The 22,108-nt window shown below is 39.1% G+C and overlaps 1 protein-coding gene across 3 annotated transcripts in view; it reads left to right on the forward strand.

The window, feature by feature from the left end:
* Positions 1-22,108, forward strand: part of arb2a (ARB2 cotranscriptional regulator A) — a 264,254-nt gene that overhangs the window by 159,330 nt on the left and 82,816 nt on the right. For all 3 annotated transcript variants that reach the window (XM_067438216.1, XM_067438214.1, XM_067438215.1), the window contains exon 9: positions 20,556-20,672. In XM_067438216.1, coding sequence (XP_067294317.1) covers positions 20,556-20,672 — 117 coding nt within the window. The remainder of the gene's footprint in view (positions 1-20,555; positions 20,673-22,108) is intronic.

A 22,108-nucleotide genomic window follows, 5' to 3' on the forward strand; every position in this document is an offset into this window, starting at 1 on the left:
CCTGGACTTCTGTTGTGAGGGATTCACAGAGAGGGAGAGCTTCGTCTACAGCTAGTCAGCGGCTTATTTATGTATTTCCGGCTCATTTTGTCATTAATTTCTGTTTGTTTTTAGAAGATGACGAGCAATCTAGCATGCACAGATTGTTGTTGGAGAATGGAAGCCCGTCTGCATGCAGCATTTAATTGATACCAATTTGCCGTCCAGGTGTGTTACACTGAAACAGGGTCACAGAGGCGCTGGAGTTCTGTGTGTGCTTAGCGTAATTACTGCAGCTCGTTGTCGACATACACACCAGATCTGTTGCATATATATATCTATATATTTTTTGTTTGTTTGTTTTTTTGTAAAGTACTATGCAAATAGCATCATACAGTGCATGAATATTGTAGTGCATTCACTATTTTTGTAAGGGATGCTTTGAGAAGTATACTACATTTTAATATCACTCATCAAAAGTCCATAATATGCTACAGGCTCTAATAATAATGATAATAATAGTATAAAGTGCATTATGTCGCTTGCTTAGTTTTCTAATTAGTTTCTAATTGTTTGTGCTTCTAATATAATGTGTTTTACTCCTTATTTGTATAACACGCCCAAACATAATTATGTAGATTCAAATAGTTATAAGTGTGGATGCTTGTGTTTATCATGAAGGAAAAGTGTGTGTCAGCTGTTTTGGGTTAAATGAGTTTTAACGCTGCTCAGTAAATGTTGTGAGACGTTTTTTATGAGCATGTCTGTTCATTACATATATTATATGCACATATGGCTCCTTGGTAAAATGAAAATAGAAGCTGCCTTTTATTGACTAAAGACCGTAAAGACTATATGTCTGCTAAATATTACAAAGATCTGATCTCCAGGCAGGATCTTCTGTCTTATGAACAAATCTGTTCACGCTAAAAACAAACCCCTTAAATATTTCACGGTATCAAATACAAACGCATATCAATGGATCAGATTCCTGTTGTTTTGTGGTGTTGCATTTATTTCTTTAGTTTATTAAAGCATAATTGTTTTGTGTCAAACCGTATTTTTTGCCTTTTAGTGACTATTTGCTTTGCGTATTAATTATGTTGTTTTATGGCATAAATAAAACATTGTGTTGTGGAGTAATTCTGTTGATTTGTGGTTGTATCATGGTGTATTTACCATTGTGGTATGTTTTGGCTTTAATTTTCAAGTTTTGTTGCCGTTGCTAATTGAGTTGTGTTGTGGCTTATTGCCATTGCATTGTTGCTTATCTGTGAAGTGCTGTGGCTTATTTCCATGATGTTATGGCTTATATCCATTGTGTTCATTTTCGTGTGTTTGTGTTGTATGTGGTGTAATTCTTAGTGTTCTGTGGTGTTGCCTCGTATGCATCGAGTTGAGCTTTATCGCCATTGTTTTTCCATTGGTAAATCAGTTTTTTCTTTATTGTTGTGGTGTAATGTTTGTTTTGGACTTAAAGAGATAGTTCACCCAACAATCTAATTTCTGTCATCATTTAATCACCCACATGTTGTTCCAAACCTTTTTCTGCAGAATACAAAAGAAGATATTTTGAAGAATGTTGGTAACCATCCAAAGAGTTGATGGACCCCAATTTTTTTTCTCCTATATTATGGAAGTCAATGTGGCCCATCAACTCTTTAGTAACTAAGGGGGAATAAAGCCTTGTTTTGTGTCTTATTTCCATTGTGTTAAGGCTTATTTATGTTGGTTGTTAATTTTAATTAATTCTATTGTGCTTTTTTGTATTGCCGCTAATATGCGTTGTGTTGTGATTTTTATTGGCCGTTGTGTTGTGGCATACAATTGTTGTTGGAATAATTCTGTTGTGTTATGGTTTTATCAGATATGTTCTGGCTTATTTCTATTGTGGTGTAATTTTGTCTTTCTGATTCAACTTTCAAGTTGCAATTGTGTTGTGTCAATAGTGTATTTCAATTTAATTTTGCATAATTCTTTGTGACTTATTTTCATTGTATGTTTTGTCTTAATTCTATCGTCTTGTTACTTATTTTTATTGTATTTATGGTTTATTTGTGCTGTGTGCGTGTGTGTGTTATCGCGTATATGTGTTGTGTCTTCTATTGTATTGCATCTTAAAACGGTTGTATTTTCAACGTTTGTAGTGTTGTGCATCCACGGGCCGCCGCAGTTATGAGAGGTCAACCTTGTGCATTTAACTCAGACACTCTCTCCGTCTGTCTTTTCCCCTCCCTCTCTCATTTTTTCCTCCCCCACTTCATCTTTTCTCTGTCACAAGCTTAATTAGCCGCTGCTTGTTAACAGGCTCAGAGAGTTTAGCGCATAAACATGGATGGAGGGATAAATTCACGCCGAAACGAGCGCACGATAAGAGAAATCACCCCGCTCCACTATTTCTATAAATAAACTATCAGCAAACGTCTGTGCGGAGTGGCCTATCTTCACACCGACGATAAGACACGCTCCAGGAATGTGTGTGTCTGTGTGTCCAGAATCCACTTTGAAGTGAGAAGAGACTTTGATTTGATGTGTAACTCTGAGATTGTGGCGTGCGCGCCAGTGTTTATGCGTCTGCGCTGACATAGACGTGTTTGTTATTCCTGCTTATTGTCTGTCATCTTCTGTGTGGTTCATCTGGACGAAATCATTTGCATGTGAATGTATATCGCTATGAGTACCGCCTAATAGAATATGCAATTATGTATTACAATAAGCCATTGAACAGCCGTGATGAGCCCTGTCATGGTTTGACAGACATATTTCAGACGTCTGTTTGACACTTCATTTCGTCCCATGCTAATGTAAAATAGCCTTTATATAGTTGTTATAGCATGCTGTTGTTTAGCGGTGCCATTTTTAGTATTTCAACCTAATTTCCAAGTCTGATGCTATATTCACGGTAAATTTACCAGCTTGCATATGTCATCCACAGCAAACGACAGTAACCGGGTGTCCGATTTAATCCCATACGTCCATCTCGATGTTCAGAACGAGCTTTTGGCTTTCACACATGTGCCTCTGCCGCTAGTTAAAGAGCTCACAGTGAAATCTTAAGGGGTTCATCATTACATATTTAGTGGGCAGGCATCTGATATAGCTGTAAGGTTTTTAATGCAGCGCCCCATTGATCTGACGCACATGTCGGCTCCCGGGGTTACCGGACGTGCCTCCATTTGCATAAGGGCCCTGGGCAAGGTTCCTCTCACACATTGATTGGCTTGTCCTAGGGAACCTCGCATCGCCTCCCCACATTGATCACTTTTTTTTTTTTTTTCTGAGATAGTGCTATGCAGAGTTCACCTCAAATGCATCTTCCTCAACCTGCAGGAGAAAAGAGTGTGGGAGAGAGGACAGGAAAAAACTTTGCCACCAATATCTTAATAGTCGCTGCGCTGAGGGGAACCAACTGCGAGGGAAGGGTCATGTGATGTATATTTATGCCTCGGTTGAGGGTGGGTACTAAACAGGGTTTATAGAAACAGCACATGCATATATGAAACACATATATAGAGTATATAGTTACAGCTTAGTCACACACTCATACATTTTTTATCATTTTATTCAGTCTTCTCTCCCTGAGGTCTACTTATAATGTTAGTCAAGGTTGTCTTGTACTAGAAACAGTTGAATTGTAATTTTTTAGACTACTTTTCACCTTCTTCTTGAAACTGCTGTTTAAGAGTAGTGCTGCATATTCTGCAGCAAAAATACACCTTAAAGGATTATTAGGAACACCATACTAATACTGTGTTTGACCCCACCTTTCGCCTTCAGAACTGCCTTAATACTATGTGGCACTGATTCAACAAGAAGCTGAAAGCATTCTTTAGAAATGTTGGCCCATATTGATAGGATAGCATCTTGCAGTGGATGGAGATTTGTGGGATGCACATCCAGGGCATGAATCTCCCGTTCCACCACATCCCAAAGATGCTCTATTGGGTTGAGATCTGGTGACTGTGGGGGCCATTTTAGTACAGTGAACTCATTGCCATGTTCAAGAAACCAATTTGAAATGATTCAAGCTTTGTGACATGGTGCATTATCCTGCTGGAAGTAGCCATCAGAGGATGGTTACATGGTGGTCATAAAGAGATGAACATGGTCAGAAACAATGCTCAGGTAGGCCGTGGCATTTAAATAATGCACAATTGGCACTAAGGGGCCTAAACTGTGCCAAGAAAACATCCCCCACACCATTACACCACCACCAGCAGCCTGCACAGTAGTAATAAGGCATGATGGATCCATGTTCTCATTCTGTTTACGCCAAATTCTGACTCTACCATCTGAATGTCTCAACAGAAATTGAGACTCATCAGACCAGGCAACATTTTTCCAGTTTTCAACTGTCCAATTTTGGTGAGCTTGTGCAAATTGTAGCCTCTTTTTCCTATTTATAGTGGAGATGAGTGATACCTGGTGGGGTCTTCTGCTCTTGTAGCCCATCCGCCTCAAGGTTGTGCATGTTGTTGCTTCACAAATGCTTTGCTGCATACCTCGGTTGTAATGAGTGGTTATTTCAAGCAAAGTTGCTCTTCTATCAGCTTGAATCAGTCGGCCCATCTCCTCTGACCTCTAGCATCAACAAGGCATTTTCACCCACAGGACTGTCGCATACTGGATGTTTTTCCCTTTTCACACCATTCTTTGTAAACCCTAGAAATGGTTGTGCATTAAAATCCCAGTAACTGAGCAGATTGTGAAATACTCAGACCGGCCCGTCTGGCACCAACAACCATGACACGCTTAAAATGGCTTAAATCAACTTTCTATTCCATTCTGACATTCAGTTTGGAGTTCAGGAGATTGTCTTGACCAGGACCCACAACATTAAATGCACTGAAGAAACTGCCATGTGATTGGTTGATTAGATAATTGCATTAATGAGAAATTGAACAGGTGTTCCTAATAATCCTTTAGGTGTATATATATATATATATATATATATATATATATATATATATATATATATATATATATATATATATATTAGGAGCACCTGTTCAATTATAATATATATTTATATATTAAATGAATATTACAGAATGTCAGATGGATTTTGGGTGATGAGGGAGAACAGCTGGGTACAGAGAAATAATATATTGATTTGATATTGATTTGCAAATCAGTCTGAATTAAACACAGCAGTTGGGAATCATAGACTATACTGGTCAGACAATTCTCTTGCTTTAATCAATTCATACTATTCGCTCTTACTGTGGTTTATTTATTTTTTTATTTTTTTACACAGTACTTTTAAAAAATAGACTCTGTTGACTTTCTAACCTTGAAATAAGTCACAATAATTTCAGGTATCTTGTTGGTTCCTATAAAGTTAGCATTGCCCCATCTTTCAGTATGTGCTGTTTTAATATATAATAAGTGTGGTATTGTTTTTTTTTTTTTTTTTTTCCTGATTAGATATATTCACTAACTATTCAAAAGTTGAAGGTCAGTAAGATTTTTTTTAATGAATTTATAATTTTATTCAGAAAGTATGTATTACGTTGATATTTAACTTGAAATATAAATTAATTTATAATGTTGCAAAGATTCTTTTTCGGATAAATGCTGTTCTTCCTAATTTTCTGGAAAATGTATCACACTTTCCATAAAAATATTAAGCAACACAGCTGTTTTCAACATTGATGATAATAATTATAAATAATGTTTCTTGAGTACGAAATCAAGTCTTTGATTTCCAGTGTTGATTATCAGTGTTGATCATGTGTAAGTAATCATGCTAAAAACTCAGCTTTGCCATCACAAGAATAAATTACATTTTATTCAATTTGATTTTAAATTATAATATTTCACAATATTACTGTTTTTTACTGTATATTTGGCTAAATAATTGCAGCCTTCTGCACATAACATATTCTTTCCAAAAAATACCTCAAACTTTTGTATGGTCGCGTCTTTCTATACATGAATTTTTGACTTTTTGAAAGTTTCAGTATATTTATATAGTACTTTTTTTCAACAAATAAAGGAACGGGAAAATTGTTCTTAATCCCTTTAAAATATTAAAAACATTAGGTGTTAAAGATGTAAAAAAAATAAAAATAAAAAAAAAAACTGTCCCAGAGAGAAACTTTGTTACATTTCTACTCTTGCAGGTGATCTTTAACAAAGTTCAACATACCACTCTTCCTCTTGATGTTGTGCAGAGAGCTGTGAGTGCCACTCATGACCTCAGGAACAAACAAATCCCTCTTTCGCCTTTCCACATGCTTTTCCTTCCTTCCGTCTCTCTCCCTCCGAGCCTACGGCAAGGTCTGCACACAGGACTAAGTCTAGTCCAGGAGGACAACATCCCACCATCTTTCACATTTGAATTTCTGCGTCTGTCTCTCGTGTTCTTTGTTCTTTGTGCTTTGTCTCCTCTTCATAATTGGAAGCTGTGTCCTAACCAGACGCGAAACGATAAAGCATTAACAATAACAGATAAAGCAGTAACAGCTATCTATTGCATGTTAGTTAGTCTAGAATTTTTACGACCGAGCACAACAAGCGATGAACAAAAACATTTTGTCAATCGCTTGGTTGTGATGGATAGTGAATAATAATAAATAATAAAAAAACACACCATTTTAAATCTGTATGACTTTATCTTGTGGAACACAAAAGAAGAAATGTTGAAGAATGTTAATAACCAAAGACTTTTGTTAAGTATTGTCTTCTATTGTACGCACCAAAAGTTATGAAACTCTTTTGGAAATTTCCACTTTTTTGTTCCACAGAAAAAAGGTTTGGAGCGACATGAGGGTAAATAAATAATGACAGAACTTTTGTTTTTTGCATGACCTAACCCTTTAAGGGAAGGGTTTAAATTAGGCCCGGATGATTTGGAACGACGTTCAAAAAAGATTTGAAAAAGAAAAGAAGAGCAATATTCCATATTAAGGAAAACAAGAGGCCAGAAAGAAAGAAAAACAGCTGTGAAAGTACTCTCTAGCGAAAGAGAACCACCACACTTCACAAATGTCACTGAACTCTGCACCTTCAGAGGATGTTGGATATCGGTTTCTCCATGAGCTTCAGATGTTTTACCACCTCACTGCGTTTTTTCTTTTCTCATTTCTCATTTCTCTCCCTCTCATTCAGCATTCTGCTTTCCCTCTATATGCGTTTTAAAACTGATTGAATGTCAGCATGTTTTATAGCACTGTGTGCTCTTCGAGTCCAACTTTCTCTCTCTCCACATGTCATAAGAGATCATTCTGGGTATTCACGATATCACACGTCCATGCGATGCCGATTATTCTATAGATTTGAACCTACCGTGCAAGTCTGCTCGCCTCTGCAGTGCCCCTGCAGAGAGAGACGCGAGCTTCCCGCTTCTGAACACGTAGTCAAATCCGGTTTGAATCTTTTACGAGACCCTTTTTTAACTCTATATTTTAGTTATGTACCTGCGGTAAAACATATTTAATTTTTAAGCCTGGGAAGCCGACACTGAAAAGAGATGAACTGTTTTATGTGCCGTTTTAAGGTTTTATGTGCTGTGAATTATGGTGGGTTGTGTGAAATACTGGAGAGATGGTAAAGGGAGCATCAACAGCTCGTGGTGTTCTTTTGATGTCATCTTAAGACATACGACTGTGGCGCTGGCGTGGGGTTGCGTCCCACTGCGGATGCCTGTAGGTTTTTGCTGGTCGTAAAAGTGCGCGCACCTACGCACGCATACTTAGATAGAGATGGCTCCTACGCCTCGATCGATGTATGCGAGAGATGTAGGCCTTCATTGAAATGGGATGTTAATATGAGCAATGTGATTGAATCAGCTGAAAGTACTAGCCTGTTAGAAGTTTCTCATTAAGCAATTCCTCAAATAAAGCATAACACACTACAAAACTGAAGCTCCCCATACTATGTGCATTTGAAAACTCAGTTTTTTACACTATTGATCACAAACTAGATGTTTCACTTAAATCTCCCTGACTGTAGTTCCAGTTTGTTCTCACACAAACTTGCGTACGAAAGTATATTCTTAACATGTGAACCAAAACCAAGCTTGCTTGTCAATGTCTTTATATAAAAGGGCGCTTCAGTCTTAAAGTGTGTGTTTGGCTATGGCTGACATCTGCTTTCATATGCGGCCTGCTCTCTCACACCTTAAAAAAAGCATCATTACTGTCTACTTCTTATCTTGACAGTGTCAGAATTCCTCTATATGCCCTTCCATAGCTGCCCCATCCCCATCCCCCTTTCCCTAACCTCTTACCTTATTCTCTCCCCCTTTCTCGTTTATTTTCCTCCCCCCTTCTCTCCAGCTCGTCCTCCTCAGGCTTTTTCACTGTGATGCCAAAACTCGATTTACCCCTCATCACTGTCTCTTTTTCTCTCTTAGGGGACACATTCTTGATTTGGACTCATTTCACATTGATAAAAACACTAGGGGGCACTGCTTATCCTTTGTAACTGCTTTTGCATAGACTAAAGTAGATGAGAGCAGTGTAGGTGTGTGTGTGTGTGTGAAGAATGTGATTTCTTTACTTGCTTTTCCAATCTACATTAACAGTTGAGCGGGACAGTTTACTCCTATAGCCTGTTTTCCCTGTCTTTCTCACTTGTTATCTTACCTTTTGTGCGTGCGCTTGTTTGTGTGTGTGTGTGTGTGTGTGTGTGTGTGTGTCTATTACATTTTCTTCCAAAGAAAATGCACTAATGTGATCTTGAGGTTCTATGGTGCATTCGTTTGCCATTTTCAATCTGTATTTATCCGTCTCAGAGGCCTTCAAGCTGTCCAGCCGTCTCATATTCAGGTCGCATGTGTTTCACACACGTACACACACTAACAATAGCCCGGCGAGTTTATTTGACTCATCGATGACATTTAACTCAAGAGTGCGAGTTAGTCAGCGAGTTTGGGATTGCAGTTTCGCATACTTGGGAATGGAGAGACACGTAGTCATTTTGACTTGACAGTTGTGAATTATCGAATGTCCAAAACGAAAAGAGAATTAAAAGCAACATGAAAGATACTTTATGATTCCTATAATTGATGCGTCTCCGTTCGTGAACTCTATGAATATTGGTCTTCACATCCAGAGGCGTCAAACCCGACAAAGAACAAAGGAAACGGCAGAAACTGGCTTCTCGCTATTATAACCACAGAAGGAAAAATTCACAAATGACAAGATAATCACTGCATTCGTACTTACCTTTATCAGCACATAAATGTCTTCCGTGGCTGCAAACTAAATAAATAAAGTGTTTTTTTTCTTCTTGAATGTCCTCAGCTGTGGTTGGTAATTGCCACACTCTGACAAATCGCTGACAGCAGTTAAATAGTTAAAAAGATAATTCTGCTGTAAGTGGTGTATTAGGGGGAAAGGTCATTCTTGGTCTATTTAGAACGTTGAATCCCTTTCCTAGCGAAATCCAGACTTTGTCCCTTTGTACTTGAGTGACATGGGCTTTCTCTGTAATAACATCCCTAGTAATGGGCCATAATAATATATATTGTGCTAATCAGAAAGTGTACTACTAACTAAGTATACTAATAAGCATCGAACTGACAACCATCAATAAACGGATTGTACGACAATGCTACATTTTATTCAGTTGAATGCTAATTATTGTAGTTCGTTTTTGTATATATGTGTATTTGTGTGATTTATATCAATTAAAAAGGCATTATGTTCTTTTTGGGACACATAGATACTTGTTACTTCTAAGATTGGTTCTTTTTTATTATTATTTTTTGTAGGCTAAACTCAACTCATTCTTGATTGACATTTTTTTTTTATTGTTTTGAAATCAAGTTTTAAAAACGAAAAATAAATGTTGACACTTTTTTTAGGAACTTAAGAAAAATAATGAAATCAATTGGAACTTTCTATTTAATAAGTTGAAAAATTTGTAAGGTGAAGTAATTTTTCTTTTCTTTTATCTACTATTTTTACTAATTTTAGCTTGTGTGTGGGTGTGTGCGTGCATGTGTGTGTGTGTGTGTGCGTGTGCGCGTGTGTGTAAAAGTATGTGAGGAGGTGGTGAAGCCGTAATAGGTTTTTTTTTCTCTCTCTCTCTCTCTCTTCAGCCTCTCTTTCACACTCACCCTCTCTTCTCCTCAACTCCTGGTTAAAACGTAGCTGGTGGCTATGGGAAGTTAATTTCAGATTGTTATATATTTCCATTAATTTCGTCCGTCTGGATCTGGACTGCCTTTGAGAACAGGGGTATCAGAGGCTCATTTTTGGGGGGTTCAGGAGTTCTTTCCCTTCGGCAGGCTAGACGGAGCTTTAGAAACAGATAGCTGATAGGCGAGCGATTTCGTCACATTCATTAGCCATTGGTCCCCCTTTTTTTCTCTCCTCCAACTTGGAGTTGTGACTGAAAGGATGGGGTGAGTGCCTCAGAAAGTTTAAACAAAACGTCTCTGCTGAGAGCCCATCTGAAAAGCCCCGCAGCTAGTCTCAACGTAGAAAAAAAAGGGAGGTTTGGCCTGACACTGACGTTTGAAAGTGCACATGCACGCGCCTGCGCGAACACACATTAACGAGAGCTTCTTTCGTTACACCTACGTCCTTAGAATCATATACAGACAATACGGAGTTGTAGCATACACACACCTGACCTCCCGGTACACTCTCAAACAAGCGAGGAAACTCCCTCGAGGTTTCAAAGAGGCTTAGTATTTTGTTTTCTTCTCGAGTGGCTGAAGTGTATGCCTTTTTCTTTGTTAATAAAATGTTTTTGTTTCATTACTTCACCTGCTTTTATGGTTTCCCTTGTGAAGGCAAACAGATTGTTAGTGTTATGTCTGACCGTGCTCTAAAACAGACATAACATGTAAATATGCAAGCATTTAGACGTAGATATATGACTTTCATGTTTTAGCAAACATGTGCCACGTTTAATATTCACGATTAATTGCCGGGCATAAGCAGCTTTTATTGATATTCTGTTCAGCGTGACCCTATAAGGATGTCGTATTGGTTGTGAAGCAGTTTGTAGTTAACATTCATCCAAATAATGGTACTTTTATCATGGTGTGTACTCTCCGCAGCTGTATTTCTGTCAGACGTGCACTCTGCTCTGCTAGTTTGTCTCGGCGCGTTGACGGCGAGTTGGGCTTTCCTGTAAACACCTCGGGCAGCCTGACCCCTGTCTCTCCTGCCGTCTGCCTGAACCGGCCCTCACCTCCCCCGGCTGACGAGGCCCAGCCTGTACGTGTCAGTGGGCGTCTGAGTTATGACAGAGCCGCGTCTCCCTCTTCGCTCCATCCCTCTCCGTCCCTCATTCTTCCAGCCGGGAGAGTCAATGATCCAAAACTCTGTTAAAACAGGGTCAGCCCCACATGTGCACTTACAGGGTGTCAGTTTAACCTGCTCAAAAATACTTACGGCTATTATTATAGCTTATAAATCATTAAGAAAGTTTAATTATACAAAAATTTCATGGTGGAAATGTGCAGGATGACACATGGGAAGGAGAATTTAATGGGCCAGCAAGTCCCAGCACAGAGAGGGGAAATATTGAGGTTAGCTTTCTATTTTATGGCACTGCCGAAAGGCTGAGGGAGACACATAGTCGGGTTTTGCCCTGTTGTTACACACACTCTGAAATATACCGTTCCCACTTTTCAATGCCAGCCCAATATCCACGCCAGTTTCAACAGTTTCGTAGGTGATGAAGATGTTGCTGTGATCGCAGCTAGTACTATTCCTTCTTAAGTAAAGTCTCCCCTCATTAACACGCAACTTTAATTAGCCGCCGGGATTTCTTCTATGTGAGACATCTGTGTTCCACAAAAATAATGTTTCTCACTTATTTTGTATCATTTTTGGCAGTGCGATTAGATGCACTGAGTAATGTACTGACTTTATGTATGTCAATCCAAAAGAGGTGTTCATTTGAATGGATTCCTTTGAATTCCTAATCCCAACCATGCTATAGACATGCAAATAAGATACAATAATACAGAAATCAATATTTTTTTTTGTATTTATATTTGATCTCTTTTAAGTCAAATAATAAAATGTTATCACAGGGAATTGTAAAATTGTGTAATAGTCCTGGAAAACTTGGAAATGTTAGAAATGTTCCAGGTTTTGAAACTTAATGAAAATGTTATATAAAGGTCATGGAAACGATATTATGTATCATTGTAAAAATGTAATCTGTTTTGTATACATTATAGTATTATGTATATAGTAATATGAATTGGATTAATGACTTCAGCTTTGACATCACAGCAGTAAAATGTATTTTAAACTACTTAAACATAGAAGAGTTGTAATAATATTTCACAATATAATTGTTGTACTGTATTTTTTTTATTAAATACATGCAGCCTTAGAGAGCATAAGAAACTTCTTTCAAAAACATAAAATCATACCACCCCCAAACTTTTCAACGCTAGTGTACATATACAGTATACCAACTGAAAACATGTAAAATCAACAACTGCCCACCAACAGTTGTAGCCGGCTGAATGAGCTGCACTACATGTGAAGATGCAAACAAAGAGCGAAGACACAAAAGGAGAGTTTGCCGTGATGATACGCACTCCCACACTTGTCGGTACAGTGTGCAGACTCCGCTCTCACTCCGGGGTTCAAGGCATTGCGGGATCAATGCAGAACGGGTCCAAAATGAGGGGCCCCACCAGCCTTTTATCATCCAAACCGAGATCTCTCCTCATGGGCCCTGTGCCAGGCACAGCTGCTCCAGGGCCCCTCTTTCTCTGATGAGCGCAAAAATGCACACACACATACACACTCTGCTGGTGCACTGTGTTTAATTCTTTATCAATATGTTTTCGGCGTGTTATATATTTGAAGCCTAAAGCACATTGGTTAGTAGTTGACACTAAAACGATAACCATAATGATAACTATGTTAGTGTCCACACCAAGACATGATAATGCTCTGTTTAGTGTGTGCAGCAGTTTTGTTGTCTGCTACTTTAAATATCCATGCTCTTTAAAGTCAGATGGATTCTGATTGGCTGTCAATGTTTTTTATAGTTCGTCAGCTAGAAATAAAAAGTTGTGATTCCAACGATATTGTTGCAGTTGTGATGTAGACTCTTTCTTTAGTTTCTTTCTGTAGTCGCTTTCTTTAGAATGTTTTTATAGCGCTATATTTTTTATTTACATGGTAGTATGACAGTACTTTTGGTTAATTGAAGCATAAACTGTCAATGATGCCTCAAAAGATCTCCAAGCGTCAGGAGTCGCCTGTGTGTGGCCTTTTTTTCCGACAGTGACTGATGCCCAAGCGTACCCCACCCCTGTGCCCCCTTCACTTGCTCTTTCACTCGTCCTGCCCCCACGTTTCCCTCTTTCCTCTTGTTTTCCATGAGTGCAAGCTCGACACAGCACCGCTGCCTTTCCTGGCACGCCGCTCCTTATCCTCTCGCTTTTGTTTCCAGTAGGTGTCAAACGCTCACCGCTTGTGCTGTGTCAGTAAATATTTACCCGGCTTCCTTTTCCTCGGCCGCCTTTGCTGACGTGTGTATGTGTGTGTGTCTGTCCATGGAGCGTCGCCTGCTCGCCCCGTCTCCGCTCACAAGGGTCCACTGATACCCCATTCTGGCCCAACCTTTCCGGGACAACACACTGGACGATGTCATCCTTCACACGTGGCGTTCCACTCAGCGACAGGAAGTAGAAGAGGAAGTTATCGCTGCTCGCTCTCCACTTACTAGCGTGCATAAATCAAAAAACGCCCGGCGAGTTCCACTGTGGCGCCTATAAATGCACACGTACCTAGCGAATATACTCCTGGCTGGACACTCGCAGGGGTTAGATATACCGACGCACACGCTGCCTCCCCAGGGCCTCATAGTGTCCTGGTGCTTAGGGTTTCCTTCCTGCCCCAAAGACAAAGGACGGGCAGGCGCTGAAGCCCAGGCTTCAAAGCAGGGGAAGGCGCAAGTGTTGTCTCTTCCTGTGCAGGGTGTCGGAGCTCCAGGGCAGCTGCCGCTGTTTTCTCAGCCCCGAGCGGGGGGGCCAGAGGAATGAGGCCTGGCCTGTGCCCTCTTGGACCTGGAGAATGAGGAAAGGCCAAAACTTCCCATCTCTTTTGGAGTCCCTCTTGGCTCCAGAGGTTATATGGTCTTAATGAGGTCAGCACAACTCTAGCGAAGGACACTGAGATTAGTTTAGCTAGTTGACACCACTGAACTATCAAACCAAAGAGCATTTATTTTAAAGAAAGACTTTGTGTTATTTTCAATTTTACAAACAGTTTTTTTGTGATGATACGACAATGTAATGCCATACAATGTGTGAACAGAAGTAGTGTTGAATAGCTGTGGATGTCAATTTTCATGTTACGGGTGATATTTTAAACCTTTTTTTTTGCTTCGTGCAGCTGTCAGTGGTAATTAATTTAATGTAAATTTTAATATAATGCATGATCGGGAAATGTGTTAATATAATTTGTTATATTTTTTTTTATGTATGTCATGTGTATTGTTTGCAGTTTGAAATCTATCTATCTATCTATCTATCTATCTATCTATCTATCTATCTATCTATCTATCTATCTATCTATCTATCTATCCATCCATCCATCCATCCATCCATCCATCCATCCATCCATCCATCCATCCATCCATCCATCCATCCATCCATCCATCCATCCATCCATCCATCCATCCAGTATATATAGTATGTTGAAATTCATATTGGTTTACATTTTAAGGTAAGATGAAGTCTCACATAGAGCATTTAGCTTGCTCAATAAATGCTTTTGTGAGCACGGCAATAGTGTGCCAACTTTTTTGCAACATAAGCCTAAAGCATTAAAGTCTATCAAACGAAACAAAAAAAGTGTTACTCCAGATTGGAGGCTTCTGTGAGTATGTGTTTTTTTCTGTGCGATATTTTTTCAACCAAGTGTAATGGTGCTACACTCAAATATTTAATAGTGTGCAAGTCCTACGTTAGCATTCATTTACACTAGGCTAAAGACCCGTTCACACGAAGAACGATAACTATGAAGATATCTGTTGAGATCACTATGTTAGCTATATTGGCTGTCAAGGTTTTTATCGTTCATCAGCTGGATAAAATCATTCTGAAACTGACTCCAACGATATTGTTTCTCTGTGCCGTTAAAGTTATCGCTGTGGCGTGAACTCTGCTATTCTTTAATATTGAGAACTATGTTTTTATTGTAATCTTTATAGTTATCGTCCTTTGTGTGAACTGGCCTTGTGTTGTAACTCGCACAGAGCTGGTACAACTGCCCCAGTTGGTTTAAATTAATCGTTCATTTGGAGAAAGGGGTTGCATCATTTGTTTGTAGATATAGCTTGGCCTGATGGTCTGTTATCTAATGTTAGATCCTTCAGACTATACCAAAAGACTATACCAAGACTATTCAAAAACTTTGACATTCGAATGGAATGTGTTTAAATGTAGCTTTAAAAAAATAATAATACTTTTTAGGACCCGTGTATACTTTTGCCAAGGCGTACTGCTGTTATGGTGATGTGCATGTATGTAGCTGTGCGTGCTGTGCGTCTATGTGCAGTGTTGGCCCTCTCTCCCCGTTTGTAATTGGACAGTTAATCAATCAAATATTTAAGCTTCATTTTACCACGCAGTGGGATGTCCAGATTATGGCAGCAGTTTGGATGCATTAGTCTGGACTCAGCACCGATGCTAACAGCATGGCTTCCTGAATCAGCCTGCATCTGGATTCGCATGCACGTGAGTGTGTGTGTGTGCGTGCGTGTCCGCGCTGTCTTCCCTCACCATGGTAATTGCCGCTTTTTTCATGGTGCTATTTGTTGGTAAGCACGCTCCTTTTTAAAAGCCCGTGTTATTTATTTATCTCTTTGCTACTTTATCCCTCCCTCATTCTTCTGGGAATGTGTTGAGTGTTTTTTTTCCCCCTGCCTCCAGGGACGCCATTGTGGATTACCATTCAGTTCTCACCTAATTATCTGGTGACTTGCACTGCCTTTGACACGTAATTATCAAAGCCCTAAATAATTGTCTTATTTCTTGTGTGTTTGCATGTAAGTCTCATGGAGAGCGTTCGCTTTTGTCGCAGGGACGGCTGAAATGGCGGAGTATTTATCGCTGCACGAGAGTCGCCTCCCCGCCTTTCTTATCGTTTAACTCTCCTCTTTGCTTGTGTGTGCGCATCTGTGTGTGTGTGTTTCACACTATTTTGTGTTCAAAATGCAGAGGCAAATAAAGAAGCTCTTCCATTGCGGTCAGCTTCATTAAGGAAAATGCGATTTCCAACTACTGAAGTCGAGCAATTAGCTCACTACGTGACGTGAAGCCACTTAAAGTGCTAAATGCTGTATTTTACAGTAGAGGTCACTGAAGAGGTCAGACAGAGGAAGAGAGCGAGAGTGAGAATGGGGGAAGGGGGCAAAGATATATGACAACGGGGGTATTTTGTCCTCATCAGCTGCAGGATTTAGCTGCTATCGGAAGGACCATTTCGGCTAGCTGGTCCAAAATCATCCTTGTGTCTTTAATTGGGTTTCTACTGATTGGGGTCTCATAGCAACTGGGCATTGTAGCAAAAGACGGATGAAGAGAAGAGTCTTAATGGAGCTTATCCGGAGAAAAGGAAGGGAGATCTGCTGTCTTCAGAGGTTTCCTGCTGGCAGTCCTTGATACTGTTTGACCGAATGTCAAGGCTGACCATTTACCACCTCACAGCATTTCCAAAATGACCCAATATAAACAAAGTATGAAATCAACCGGCTTGCACTAACTCCTGCTTGTGAGAGTTGTGTTGGCTTTATTATGGTGCGTGCAGGGCAGCACTGAACTAATATTCATGTAAACCTTTCTGATAAAGGGGTTGGTTTAAGTTTCGGGTTGGCACGATTGAGAAAAAGTCTGCACCAGGGCTGCATTTACTTGATCAAAAATACAGTAAAAACTAATTTTGTGAAATCGTATTACAATTTATTATAACTGTTTTCTATTTGAATACATTTTAAAATGTAATTTGTTTTGAAATGTGAATTTTCAGCATTATTGCTCTAGTCTTCAGTGTCACGTGATTACTTCATAAATCATTCTAATATGCTGATTTGCTGCTCAACAAACATTTCATATTATCAATGTTGAAAACAGCTGTGCTGCTTAATATTTTTATGGAAACTGATACATTTTTTTTTTTTTTTTTTCAGGATGATTAGAAAGTTCAAAAGAAGAAATATTTTTGTAACATTATTATGTATTTACATATCCTTGCCAAGTAAAAGTATTAACTTTAAAATCGTACTAAATCTTACTAAAAATCTTACTAACCCCATACAGTCAAACCTAAATTTATTCAGACACCTTCAACATTTTCTCACATTATCTTCATAATGTCAGTTAACTTTGGTAGAAAGTTATGTAATGGATTACAATCAACCAATCAGCTATCAGCTGTTAAAATGAAGTACACAATTAGACAATACCAATTTGTGTCCATCAGTTTCCAAGCATTGCTTAATTCTGTTCAGTCTGTGGTGTTAAAGGTCGCATAAGCAATTAAAGAAAGAACACTTAAGCAAAACATGGTCAGGTCAAAGTGTCTGAATAATTTTGGTCCCGAATGTTTATCAATTTTTCCAGTGTAGGAACATTTGTTGGGTATAATATGTCAGTTAAATTTGCTTTGCTATCGTCACTTATATACATAAATTAACTATAGTGTCCTGCACCCTCTTATATATATATGTGTGTTTGTGTGTGTGTATATATATATATATATATATATATATATATATATATATATATATATACTAAATTGATTTGTCTTCTAACCATTTACAGCTACTTTTACACTGCATAGAAACGAAGTGTTGATTCTTGCGAGCAGCCGACTGAGAAAAGACATGAATTGAGTCATAACAACTGATGCCACAGAACCCAAAACTTTAACAGTAATCTTTTGCTGCCTTTCAAGCACCGTTGTTTCTTCCGAAAATGCAAATGTCACTGCTAACACACTTGTGTTGAAAATGAGGGAGCGATGTTTTCGTTCCATCTCGAAGGCTGGATGTCATCTCCGTCTCGTTGCCTCCTTCATCGCGCCTTCACCTCTCCCCCTGTCTCTCCTCCTCAAGCCAGATGCTCAAGTGCAAAGAAAAGGGCAGAAGTGAGATAGCAAATGTTTCAACATCTGTCTCTGTTGATTTTAGCGCAACAAGTACTTCCACATGTTTGCTTTTTCTTCGCGCTGTTTCTGGGCAGGAGGTTGATGAGCACAGCTGCCCGGTTTCTTTCTTTTATGGGTACAGACCAGCTGAGAGAGCAGCTCACGTGGTGCTATAATGCTTAAGCTAATGTACGGAGGAATGCAGATTACGAATGTTTTAAGGCTCTGGTCCTGTGCGTGCCGTCAGTCTTACTCGCACCCTTACATTGATTGGCCTGACAGTAAATTATTTATTTTTTTCATTGGCTCATATGTTCTTTTAATAATTTCATCTCTTGGCTCTGCCCACAGGGCATTTTGGATTTTGGGTTTACATTGATGGGTGTTATGTGTGTGTAAGACAGTTGCAGAGAGCATGTGTGGAGAACATAGACTGTCACTGAAGGACATCAATCAGAGCAATGTGATGGTGTAAATCTAATACACATGTTTCAGTTTTCCCAATGGAAAACATCACAGATTCACACACATCAAAGCTGCTCTCTGTCATTTTCCCCATCATATCCTATGCCCATGCTTGCTTTGAGGTTGTGTTTACATGAGTTTGTCAGGCTGTTTGTCATGGCACAAGTAAATCTGTCATTAAATACCATTACAGCCTTTTTATGTGATTTAAATATTCATACATAACATTTCCATATTAGTAGCAGCATTGTAATTATATACAGCACTTTCAAACAATAGAGTACATTTGTACATGTGTGTGTGTGTGTGTGTGTGTGTGTGTGTGTGTGTGTGTGTGTGTGTGTGTGTGTGTGTGTGTGTGTGTGTGTGTGTGTGTGTGTGTGTGTGTGTGTGTGTGTGTGTGTGTGTGTGTGTGTGTGTGTGTCTGTCTGTGTGTGTGTGTCTGTCTGTGTCTGTGTGTCTGTCTGTGTCTGTGTCTGTGTCTGTGTGTGTGTGTGTAAAAATGTCCCTACAAAGATGGCAATATCCAAAATCTTGACCTTGTGGGGATATTTTTGGTCCCCATGAGGAAAGCAGCCTATAAATCATACTCATAAATCATGAAGTGATCATAACGTGATGTTTTTTAGAAAATGTAAAAAAATTCAGAAACTTTTATGTCATGGGTAAGTTTAGGGATAGGCGTAGAGTAGGGGGATATAAGATACAGATTGTACAGTATAAAATTCTTCATGTCTATGGAAAGTCCCTTTTTAAAACATGAAAACACTGTGTGTGCGTGCGTGAGAGAGAGAGAGAGAGAGAGAGAGAGAGAGAGAGAGAGAGAGAGAGAGAGAGAGAGAGAGAGAGAGAGAGAGAGAGAGAGAATTGGTATGCAAAATGTATTCTATTTCTATAACATCACTGAAGGGTTGAATGAAAAAATGGAATGAGTACTTGTCCTGCTGTAGAAAAGACTGAAATGCTCTTCTCTTACAGCAGCTTACTATATTTATGTTCCTTAGTAGTTATCTAACACATCTAATGTGTTAGATAAATATATAGTTTTCCTAATACTCTTGTTTCTTTTTTTTCCCCAAGCGTTTTTTTAGAAACATGTATATCTAGAATGTAAATAGTTAGCTTTCCAAAGTTCAACCGCTGTCTTCTTAACTGACACTTTTAGTAGTTTTTAAAAGGTTGAATTTGCTGGCCTCTTGGGTATCATTGAAACAGGAAGACATTTTCACCATACGTGTTCAGTCACTCTGTGTGAGTGTGTGTGAGCCGCCATGTGCTTCCTCCCCTTTTTCTTTAAGAGGATGCTCCTGAGAAAAGCTTATCAGCGGTGTGATGTATTAGTCCTTAGTGCCTTAATAGATTCCATTTATCTCTATACAGTCCCTCTAATTTAAATGGGCTTGGGGAATGTATTAAAATGACTATGGACACTTTGATGTAGCACCGGGCCAGGTGTAGCTCCTGTAAAATGGATCACGTAAAGTGATTGTTAACCTATTGTCGTCACACCGGCCCTTTTTCTCTAGCCGTTTATCTTGAATGGAATAGTTAGCGTGACAGGCTAACTCCTTTGGATTGAACACAATCTAAAATATGGCGAGAAAAGAAGTGCCTCTTCACGTGTGTTTATCATGTAGAAGCTTTTTTTTTTTTTTACATTCTGTATACATTAAAGATGACATAGCTTCAAGAATGCACTGCAGACCTAGTACTCCTGCTGTAATGTTTAGCACATTAGCATAGATGAAAGAAAATATATGATGGTATTTCCATGCAATTCTAATAAATACTATGATTATTGAACAGTACAAGATACTCTAAAGAGTTAGATTCTGTTAGTAGAAACTGAAAAACACCATACATTTGGATAATCCTGTAGCTTTTATTGAAACAATGCTATCGTATGCTAAGATGTCTCTCTCTCTCTCTCTCTCTCTCTCTCTCTCTCTCTCTCTCTCTCTCTCTCTCTCTCTCTCTCTCTCTCTCTCTCTCTCTCTCTCTCTCTCTCTCTCTGTCACTCAGATGATTCAGCGAGAAGCAGAAGTGAAGAATCGTATTCGTGCGGTGGCCATGACGGACTCTGTCCATAACGTCTGGCACCAGGAGGCCAACAAGTCCATTCAAGACTGGCTCAGAGAGGTATGATGTTCCATCAACTAAATATTCCAAAGCCTTGATGTTCCCAATCACAGCATCAATAGCGGCCGCACAGCTCAGCTCAAACAGCCTGGCATTTCATTCAGCGAGCAGATACACTCCCGAAGCAGGAGTCACGGAAAGCCAATAGTTTGTTTTTCATCCCACACTCTTGTTTGTCTGTTTGGGCAGATGTCAATAAGAAATCAAAGCCAAACGCTGCCGCACGCAGGCAGATGCTCTGTTAGTATGTCAGTTTTATTTAGTTGCTGCCCTTTCAGCGATGACCTCGAGTCCAGAGACAACACCTGGGAACACTCAATATGCACATAAATATGAGAGAGTGGATCCCAAGCCAGGGCTACAGGGGAGCCAGCCATGCAAATGCCAAGCGCAAACACACACCCTCGCCTCTCGCCCGCTTTCCCCGTGAACAGCGGACCACCCAGCCCACCAGAAAAAAAAGAGAAAAAATGTCTTTCATTCCTTTGTCTTTGCTGATCTGCTTTGCTCTGTCAGATGTTTGCTAGCCTTTTGTTTGCCTTGGTGAATTTTTTTTTTCTTTTTTTTTTTTAGGACTGTTGTAGTTTGTCTTTGGGCTATAGTCTCTGTCTTCATCTTCTTTCTTTCTTTCTTTCTTTCTTTCTTTCTTTCTTTCTTTCTTTCTTTCTTTCTTTCTTTCTTTCTTTCTTTTTTTCTTTCTTTCTTTCTTTCTTTCGAGAGTGCAATACTCTTAATAGGGTCTAATTGGAATTTTTACGTGGAAAAATCAAAAATAGGAACACGTTGAAGTTCATTTGTTCTTTCTTACATGTTCCAGTTTGGTGTGACTTACACCAGAGACATAAGGAGTTGGAGACAGACCACTCACGGAATAAAAAATGTTAAAATATAGGTAATGCTTGATATGACAGCTGTAGTTATTTAAGTCCCGCTTTTAAGTTAAAAAGTTCAGTATTTTCTCATTCAGTTAGAGCAAATAGTGGATATTGGCAGTTGAATGAACTGACTTGCTTTAAACGGATAGTTCACCCAAAAATGAAATTTAATTTACTCACCCCCATGTCTTTCCAAACCTGTATGAGTTTATTTCTTCTGTGGAACACAAACGAAGATTTGAAGAATGTTGAATGTTTTCAAGAATGTTGAAAAATCTTTTTTTTTTTGTTTCGCAGAATAAAGTAAGTCATACAGGTTTAAAACAACTTGAGGGTAAGTAAATGATGACATGATTTAAATTTTGTAGGAAACTGCCCATGTAAGTAACTTACACAGACTATTGTTAAAGGTAGGGAAGACAATTTTGGAACGGCTATTAATATCAAGTTAGATTTGAAAGCATGAGATCCCGCCCTCTCATCAGACAGTCTCCAAAGCCACGCTTCCTCCAAAAGAGTCTGCAATGAATCCGCAAAGCATCACGAGAGATGGCGTTGAAT

The sequence above is a fragment of the Pseudorasbora parva genome, chromosome 3, assembly GCF_024679245.1.
Source record: "Pseudorasbora parva isolate DD20220531a chromosome 3, ASM2467924v1, whole genome shotgun sequence".
NCBI lineage: Eukaryota > Metazoa > Chordata > Actinopteri > Cypriniformes > Gobionidae > Pseudorasbora > Pseudorasbora parva.